The 10119-nt window shown below is 45.3% G+C and overlaps 1 protein-coding gene across 1 annotated transcript in view; it reads left to right on the top strand.

The window, feature by feature from the left end:
* Nucleotides 1–9051, top strand: part of dgke (diacylglycerol kinase, epsilon) — a 9582-nt gene extending 531 nt beyond the window's left edge. Inside the window, exons 2-11 of the mRNA XM_072462963.1 lie at nt 1518–1671; nt 1743–1862; nt 1929–2072; nt 2191–2348; nt 2428–2476; nt 2893–3006; nt 3088–3159; nt 4099–4226; nt 5363–5474; nt 8807–9051. Of these exons, the coding sequence (XP_072319064.1) occupies nt 1518–1671; nt 1743–1862; nt 1929–2072; nt 2191–2348; nt 2428–2476; nt 2893–3006; nt 3088–3159; nt 4099–4226; nt 5363–5474; nt 8807–9016 (1261 nt within the window). The 3' untranslated portion in view covers nt 9017–9051. The remainder of the gene's footprint in view (nt 1–1517; nt 1672–1742; nt 1863–1928; nt 2073–2190; nt 2349–2427; nt 2477–2892; nt 3007–3087; nt 3160–4098; nt 4227–5362; nt 5475–8806) is intronic.
* The last annotated feature ends 1068 nt before the right edge of the window (nt 9052–10119 follow it).

Below are 10119 nucleotides of genomic sequence, written 5' to 3'. Positions count from 1 at the left end.
GGCTCCTAGGACCGGGACAGGACCGGGACAGGACCCGGACAGGACCCGGACAGATCCCAGATAGGATCGGTTCAAGACCCTGGACAGGACCTGGACAGGACCTGGACAGGACCCGGACAGGACCTGGACAGGACCTGGACAGGACCCGGACAGTACCCGGACAGGACCCGGACAGGACCCAGACAGTATCCGGACAGGACCCGGACAGGACCCGGACAGGACCTGGACAGGACCTGGACAGGACCCGGACAGTACCCGGACAGGACCCGGACAGTACCCGGACAGGACCCGGACAGGACCAGGACAGGACCCGGACAGATCCCAGATAGGATCGGTTCAAGACCCTGGACAGGACCAGGACAGGACCCTGGACAGGACCGAGACAGGACCCCGGACAGGTCCCGGACAGGACTGAGACAGGACCCTTGACAGGACCTGGAAAGGACCTGGACAGTACCCGGACAGTACCCGGACAGGACCCGGACAGGACCAGGACAGGACTCGGACAGGACCCGGACAGGACCCGGACAGGACCCGGACAGGACCCGGACAGGACCCGGACAGAACCCGGACAGATCCCAGATAGGATCGGTTCAAGACCCTGGACAGGACCAGGACAGGACCAGGACAGGACCCGGACAGGACTGAGAAAGGACCCTGGACAGGACCGAGACAGGACCCCGGACAAGTCCCGGACAGGACTGAGACAGGACCCTGGACAGGACCTGGAAAGGACCTGGACAGGTCCCGGACAGATCCCGGACAGGATTGGTTCAAGACCCTGGACAGGACCCAGACAGGACCCGGACAGGACTGAGACAGGGCCCCGCACAGGTCCCAGACAGGACCTGGAAAGGACCTGGACAGGACCAGGACAGGACCCGGACAGTACCCGGACAGTACCCGGACAGGACCCGGACAGTACCCGGACAGGACCCGAACAGGACCCGAACAGGACCCGAACAGGACCCGGACAGGACCCGGACAGGACCCGGACAGATCCCAGATAGGATCGGTTCAAGACCCTGGACAGGACCAGGACAGGACTGAGAAAGGACCCTGGACAGGACCGAGACAGGACCCCGGACAGGTCCCGGACAGGACTGAGACAGGACCCTGGACAGGACCTGGAAAGGACCTGGACAGGTCCCGGACAGATCCCGGACAGGATTGGTTCAAGACCCTGGACAGGACTGAGACAGGGCCCCGGACAGGTCCCAGACAGGTCCCAGACAGGACCTGGACAGGACCTGGACAGGACCGAGACAGGACCCTGGACAGGACCCTGGACAGGACCCCGGACAGGACTCCGGACAGGTCCCAGACCTGTCCCGGACAGGTCCCAGACAGGACCGAGACAGGACCTGTCAAAAGGGAGAGGAAGTGCTGTGTGTGACATAACCTAATGGCTCACTGGGCTTAATCCCACTTTAATATGCCCTAATGCTGCTCCCGTCATGACTAATGCCATGTCCTTGTCTCTCTGGGGTCTCTTTACATGATTGTCTCTGTCGCAGGTGTGTGTGGTGCCAGAAGACGGTTCATGACGACTGTCTGAGTGATGTGCCTGACCAGTGTGACTTAGGGGAGTTTCACAGCCTCATCATTCCCCCTCACTACCTCTATCATGTCAACAAGCTCAGGCGCAGGCATCCAGACGAGTACAGCAAGGTGCGCCCAACTCAGGCTCACACTAAGTCTTCTCTATAATCTATACAAACATTGTGCTTTGTCTTCTGTAGTTGGCAGAGTCGTGTGGGAGCAGCTGGACCCCAGTGTTGGTGTTGGCAAACACACGCAGTGGTAACAACATGGGAGAGATGCTGCTCGGAGAGTTTCGAAGTGTCCTGAATCCAGTGCAGGTCAGTGTGCAGCGAGGGGTACAAACATTTCTATAACAGTTGTCTCACTGTGTTTGGTCCCTGCAGGTGTTTGACGTGTCCCAGCTGAACCCCTCCAAAGCACTGCAGCTCTGCACACTGCTCCCCCCGGGCAGTGTCCGGGTTCTGGTGTGTGGAGGGGATGGCACCGTGGGCTGGGTGCTGGACGCCATCGACATAATGAAACTTAAGGTACGTTGTTTTTGTCACAGACGCTGTAAGAGGTATATTTTTGTACCTTTCTCTACTGCTCCACCATCTGTCACTTTGTTACTGCCAAGTTAATAATAAACCTGCTGCTCCGGGCCAGGGCCAGGACCAATTTATCCCCCGAGTGACCATCCTGCCCCTGGGCACCGGAAACGACCTGTCCAACACTCTGGGCTGGGGCGCTGGCTACGCCGGAGAGATCCCTGTGGAGCAGGTGCTGCGGAACATAGTGGACGCTGAAGTGGTCAAAATGGACCGGTGGGAGCTCGAAATACCCAAAATATATCACAAATAACATACAATGTGCTTTGATTATAACTATATTTAACATTTACAGATGGAAAGTGCAGGTCGCATCAAAAGGTGCATATTTTCGCAAACCAAAGGTACGTTTAATCGTCTGCATTAGCCACAGCTACAGGTGGATGTAAAAGGCATAAAATCAGCTGTACTGAGAATAAAAATGTACTGGGTTTCAAAAGCCCTCATCAGAACCCTAAAATACTTTACTTTAGCATTGTTGAGTCTTTAGTATTGCTTAGTGCTGGTGATGGACTGTACTGAAAGCAGCTTTAATACATATTACAATATATATTTGATATGACTTTCTTTCACAAAGCTGTCATTCTCTCTTGATTGGAGAAGCTGTTATCTTAGTGCTCATTTTGTGAATCTTTACTCTACCTCTCTCTTGCCAGATTAAAAAGAAGAAGTAAAATAGGCTAGAGATAATAATACATCAGTGTGTTATTCTGGCTTTGTCTCTAATAATAAGATTAACTTCTGTAATAACTCATCGCAGGTTCTGTCCATGAATAATTATTTCTCTGTTGGACCGGACGCGCTGATGGCTCTTAATTTCCACACGCACCGAGAGAAAACGCCCTCTTTTTTCTCCAGTCGCATCATCAATAAGGTCAGAGTAGTGTAACTCATTTTACTGACTGTGCAAATATGATCTAGCCTTTTTATTTGAATATGTAACGTCTTTCCACAGGCTGTGTATTTCCTGTACGGCACCAAAGATTGCTTAGTTCAAGAATGCAAGGATCTGAATAAGAGGATTGAGGTAACGCTTGAAGAAAGGGCTGAGTGTTTGGCATTAAAAGAAAAACTGTAGAGAAGTTCATTTATTAGTAACTCTACTCATAAAGTGCATATTTCTGTATTTAAAGGTGCTCCGTGTAACTTTTCTCATCTGCCGCTTCGTGGAAATGTTGTCCACGTTATTGCTCTGCTTGAATGTTCCACAGTATGACGTTATACACCTTGCTTTTATTCAATTACGGGTGTTTTAATTGTAAAAAATAAATAAAAAAAACCTGTGTTGTTACTGTTAGCGGGCTCGCTTCTCCACAGATCTGACCTGTAACTCTTGTCGTCACAAAGATGTACAGGTTTAATTCTATACTGTGGAACAACTCAATGAGGACAAACGAGTGACAGGCCAGAAAAGTTACATTCTGACGGTATAAAATAATGTAATGCGTAGATTAATATACCGTATTTTCCTTTTTTCATTGTTTTGGCCGGGGTGCGACTTATACTTATATTTATACTTATATACTATATATATACTCCGGAGCGACTTATATGTGATATTATTTGTTATTTTCACACTTGCAACCGCATTTCATATTCCAGTGCAACTTATATATGTTTTTTTCTTCTCCATTACCATATTTTCCGGACTATAAGCCGCACCTTTTTTCATAGTTTTGGCCGGGGTGCGACTTATACTTATATTTATACTTATACTCCGGAGCGACTTATATGTGATATTATTTGTTATTTTCACACTTGCAACCGCTTTTCATACTCCAGTGCAACTTGTGTATGTTTTTTCTTCTCTATTATGCATTTTTTGGCTGGTGCGACTTATAGTCCGGAAAAATACATAGTGCAGAAGCTTCATTACTTCGCTTGTTTACTCATTATTCATAAAGACTGTGATATGCTAATGCTAATGCTAATGCTTGTCCACTTGTCGTCCTTGTATTGACCGTAGCTGGAGTTGGATGGAGAGAGAATATCCCTGCCCAGTCTGGAGGGGATCATAGTGTGTAACATCGGATACTGGGGCGGCGGCTGCAGACTGTGGGAGGGGATGGGGGACGAGCCTTACCCACCGACCAGGTACAACACGCCACAACATGCGGCAACCGCATCGACCGTGCAGAGGACGGCAATAGCGGCAGAAACGAGTATCCCGATAACGATGGTCATGCTATGATGTGAATGTATTAGTTTAGGTTTAATTGTCAGATATTTGTACGTATATACAAAGTTTCCATTATTGATAGTTTTCAGTGACATTATGTTCTGCTTATTATTATGTTCTCAATATAAGATTTTAGTTTTAAGATAATTGTGAGAATTAAAACATCACGATTTAACAATTATTCACAATTATTGAGACTTTGACCGAACAAAGGTGTAATCTGTAATTTTCTTTCATTCCTCTGGTCTAACATGTTATTTATTCCTCAAATTTGAACTTAAATGTGACAAAAACAGCCAGATAATCAAAATGTCTTCACATTTAAGTCTATTCTTTGGGCTATATATTGAACAAAAAATACTTAAATACCGTAAATTTGGATTAAAAAATTCTAACGGTTATTCTTTTTTGGTTCTTACGATTTACTGTACAATGATTTTCAGGATAATGTCAGTAGAATGTGATTAACACGAGCATTTACGGTCTCGTTTAGGTGTTTGATTTTCAACACAATGATGAAAGTTTGTGACTTTTTTGCTGTTTGAGAAGGTCAAAACAGCTAAATCCGTTCTTTACGGTTCGATTGTGTTAAACAAAGCTCAGATTAAAGTCTAACCTGAGGAACAGAAAGAAGTTCAGTCCATTCTGTAAAATCAAGTCATGATTTTGTTCCTGTATAAACACGTCCAGAAGTATTAACACTTAAGAGAAGACATAGTTGCTAATAGTCTTAAATGTACACAATCACATGAACCCCTTGCAATTTCATACAAGAGGACTAAGCTGCAGTGGTTGGTTTCATACATAGTAAGATGGAATAGTTTACAGTCACAATATCACATTTTAATTCACACGATTTTACCATTTATTCTCGATAATTGAGGCCGTGAACTACTTTTCTTTGATTCCCACTGACCCAAAAACGTGACTGTTCCTCAAATTTGTGACCGGCTTTAGGAAATCAAACGCTCTGAATGACAAAATAATGTAAATGTGACAAAAACGTCCAGATAGCGCCAATAATAGCTTATGAATTGCCTTTTTGCTGCAGACTGGACGACGGTCTGCTGGAGGTGGTGGGGGTCTACGGGTCTTTCCACTGCGCTCAGATCCAGGTGAAACTGGCCAATCCTGTGCGCCTGGGACAAGCCCACACAGTCCGGGTAAGACACACACACACACACACACACACACACACGCTAACGACAGGATGCTAACTTCCCATGCGATGCCGTGAATGACGGATGAAAGAAGATCATGAAAGGAGCAAATTAGTTTTGGAAAGCCAATTGCATTTTCTTAATGGACGAGCCGCAGCGACGCGGGAGCAGAGCCGCAGCTGCTGTTGACACTCACGACGCATTCGAGTCCTCGTTTATCACACCGAATCACCGCAGGAAATGACAGTGGCTGGTTTCCACGCTTTCAAACGGCGGCGAAAATAGCATGGTTATCTTATCTTGAATTACAGTTTTAATCCTGACGTTTTTAAAGGCACGTTTGTTTGAGTTTGCCTTAAAAGATGTGTAAATATGTAATGAGTAATGTCACATAATTATAGTGTTCTAAACCCACCAAGCTTACAAACGAATCAATTCTTAAACTAGCATTGAAACTAGATACTCATTTGAGCAGGTATTGAAAAACAAATATGGCAAATTTGACCTTGAGCTATGTCAGAACTAGTGTAAGATCACGTTTTAACATGAAATAAACTACAATTGTCCTATTTTATGTTCAAATGTGCTCTCTATTGTCTAAAAAAGCAGGTAAACAAAGGCAGAGCAGTTTCAGGCTCTAACGCCTTCATTAGGGCAGGACTAATCGCACCCAGCTGTAAATTCTACCTCAGACCAGTACCTTCAGATTGAAAATGACATGATTGTGCTTTCATAATTTTTTATTTGAGTCTCAAGCCTTTTCCTTAGCGTCAGAGTTTAATTTTAGCCAAACTATAATATACTAAATAAAAGCATATTTTTTCATTGCAAATGTTTTTATTGCTCTGAAAACGTTAATGGAAAAACTGCATCCTAACTGTGAGAGCGCTTTCATGTCTGGTTTCCATTCAAATATTGCTCTTTGGCTACAACATTCTTGGATCCAGAATAAACACTTCTTCACTTCTTTGTGAAGAGTGAGTCAACACAGATTTATGTTTTGTTAATTTATTCTGCATAAATCTGTGAAGTTTTTCCATCCGCTGTGATACTTTTTTCCTTTCTTTTTACCTCCTTTGATATTGACAAACCATGCGTGTCCCTGATTGGCTGATCCACCTGTCAATCACATCCCTCTGAACTCGGGGGGATTAAAGCAGTGGCATTGTCAAAGAGCCTAACTGTAGCTGTGGGAGTGATCAAGAGTGCGAGTGTCCTTAGAGATGGCTCGCTGCTGGTCGTGTGCAAGGACGCGGCTCAGCAACGGAAGGCGATTGGAACTAAACGTCTGGGTGGAAAGGACATTCTTGTGTCTGATGCTGAAAGAAACACGGTCAGAGGAGTTATCGTAGGTGTCCCTACGGCGACGTCTGTGGATGAAGTTAAGGAGAATTTGACTGGAGCTACGGTGGTGGACGCTAGGCGTTTGAAGGTGACCCGGTTTGGGGTAAGATGTGACAGCTTGTCGGTAATGGTAACACTTGAAGGGAGGTGCCTGCCTAGTAAGGTGTTCATTGGGTTCATGTGCTATGGCGTTAGGCCATATGTTCCGCCGCCCCTGCGTTGCTTTAAGTGCCAGCGCTTTGGGCATATTGCAGCGGTCTGTAGAGGGAGGCAAAGGTGTGGTAAATGTGCAGGAGATCATGAGTATGGGAAGTGTGACGTGGGTGCAAAACTGAAGTGCTGTAACTGTGGGGAAGAACATAGCTCTGCCTACGGGGGATGCAGGTTTAGCAAAAGAGCTGCTGAGGTGCATAAAATAAAGGTCTCTCAAGGTATATCCTATGCAGATGCAGTCAAGAAAGTTTCAAGTAACGAGTTTAGAGTAAATACAGAGAGAGGAGCCAGCGCTGCTCCCAGCCAGGGCGAAATGAGAGAGGCCAGCGTGGCTCCCAAGGGGTGTGAGGGTTTCAGGAGTGGCGGTCCCAGGTGTGCAGGTTCCAGAATTAATGAGAATACCCTGGTTGTGGATAGAGAGGATTTTGTACTCTTTATGGTGGATGTTGTAAACTGTGCTGCTCAGACTCAAAGCAGAACTGAAAGGATGAGGATCATTGCTAAAGCTGCAGGGAGATTCCTTGGAACAAAGGAGCTTGATTGGGCAGATATAGAAAACAGGCTAAAGGCGCTAAATGGGAGTCGGAGTGATGGGGGTCTGCTTGTGGGGAGTCAGAGTGATCAGAGTGACGAGATGGGGGTGGGGGTGGTCTCCTGTCCTCGTCCAGTCTCGTAGACGCACGGCTACCAAGCGGCGACATCAGTGGACATATTAAAGCCTATAGAATGAAGCCTGAAGAATAAAGCTGTACGGTGGAAGCGCCGAACGTCAAAGAAGGAGAGGAAGATGAAGAAGAGTCTCCCTGGAATAAAGCCGGTCGGTCTCTGAAACAACAACTATTCTAGTCACAAAGACATATCATGACCTCATGGGCTTTGTAACACCAAAGCAATGGAAGGAGTACTTTTACGGACTACGACAGTCTGAGGACTACGACAAAGTCTGAGGAATAAAGTCTGGCGGTAATGCAACACTTGGATGCCAACCGCCATAAAACAACAACAACAACAACAACAACAAAGCGATGACCAAACTGATATCAATCTGTATAAACTAAAGAGCAATAACATTCTGGAATTTCCAGGCAGATCATGTTCCACAGTTAGGGATGTCGCAAAATCTAACTTTATTGTGTAAAAAAAACATCTAAATTTACAATTATTCACGATTATTTAGACTGTGACCAAACAAAAGATTGTGATGAAGATTTCACCTTCATCTTCATTCTCGGGGTCTAACGCGTTACTGTTCCTCAAGTTTGTGACCAGCTTTAAAAAAAACAAAAAAACAATTCTGATACTACTTAAAGGCGGTATGGACGATTTTTCGGTGATTTGAGAACGCCGGCGGAAGTGCACATGCCACTCCCCCGTGCGGACTGATACAACACACACGTGTGTTTGTTTATTAGCGCAACGGAGCGCATCGCATCGCTCGTCTCCCGTAGATTTCTGTCCACTTCTGCGTCAGCTCGAACTGTCTTTCTCCGTCTTCATTTTGCCCCGTACACTGAGGGAACTATATTATGATAGATCCATGCGCTTAGGCACGCGGAAACGTGGGGACGAGCCTGACGCGGCTGCAGGTGAGCAATAGGTGTGTTTTATGATTGATACGTGGCAGGACAAATGATTTATCCACGCCACGAGGAAATATGATAAAAAATTTGCTGAAAAAAATCGTCCATTCCACCTTTAATGTTGATCCTTTGACATTTGAATAAAGACGATGTGAGGCGAGTTTGGTCTGAATATGACATAATAACATGTGTGTGCAGCTGGTCCTGAAGAGCTCCAAGATGCCCATGCAGGTGGACGGAGAGCCGTGGGCCCAGGGGCCCTGCACCATCACCATCACCCACAAGACGCAGGTGCTGATGCTGTACCACAGCTCGGAGCACACGGACGACGACGACAGCAGCGACTCCGAGGCCGAGAGCAACACGCCACACGACTCCCCAAGGCCCCCGGGCTCTGCCCGAGCATGACCCCCAGAACCGCCTGCAGTCAGCGTTCATACACCTCCTCTGCTCCACTCCTGCATTTCAGACTGAACTGACTTTTATGAACCCAGGTAAGATATTAAGAAGGTGTTTCCTTTTTACAACGACAAACTGGGAACACGCTTGACCTCAGTGTTTCTTTGGTCTTTGTATAAAATGTCCAAACTATGTTGCTTTTTGTGCAGTGGAGTGGCCATCACGCCGTAACACATTACAGTCGAGTGCTCTAAACCTTATTTTGAGTCAAAATGACCACTATAGAGTTCATAACATGCTTGACATCCCAAAAATTCTCAAGACTTGATTAATCTATAATTCATTTTGTGGCCTTGGCAAAAAGAGGATAAAACGCCAAATCAAAATGCATTGAAAAGGAACGACATGAGCTCATTTGTGTCATGTTTATTTGTGTTTGCACTGACCTCTTGTGCCATAGAATCTTTTTTAGAGATCTATAAAATGTATAAATGATACATTTTTACAAGTGAATATTTATTCACCAAAGCCATGGCCATGAGGATTTGATGAATTCCTGACAGAGCACAAACCAAGCGAAAGCGAAACATCTTTGGGGTTTCATACAAATAAATCAAATGTTGAACCTCAGCACTGTAGTTGACCTAACCACTTATTTATGTTCTTTTAGCTACATACGATTCGTTAGGTTTTATGTTGAGTAACTACTGCCAAGAACTGCTGTTAACGCTCTTTATTTTGCAGAAATGTGAAATTGTTGTTTTTCCTTATTATTTGCCTTTCTATTAAGTTGTGTGTTGCACCTTTTGGCACTTGTTCTACTAGTTATATTCAATCAGATTTATATTTTATTACCAATATTATATATGATCTGTTTATGTTCCAAAGCAGTTCCAAATCCCTACCACAAGATGGTAGTATACAAGCAGTGTTTCTCTCTAGGCTCTTGCTTGATCTTCTGTTTAGAGTGGTTGCCATGTGACTTTCTATCTGAGAAATTATAGCCATATTTGAATAGACTTTTGAATGTTCGTTGAGCTTGGAAGTGTAAATGTTTTATTTCATGCTGTTTATGGCTCTTATGCAGGTAACAACCCCTTCACTGTCAGACG

This window comes from Eucyclogobius newberryi, unplaced genomic scaffold (genome assembly GCF_026437365.1).
Source record: "Eucyclogobius newberryi isolate DKJ021-1_F unplaced genomic scaffold, fEucNew1.0.hap1 SCAF_4, whole genome shotgun sequence".
Classification (NCBI taxonomy): Eukaryota; Metazoa; Chordata; class Actinopteri; order Gobiiformes; family Gobiidae; genus Eucyclogobius; species Eucyclogobius newberryi.
The sequence above is the reverse complement of the archived record's forward strand: the minus strand, read 5'-3'. Positions and strand labels throughout refer to the sequence as shown.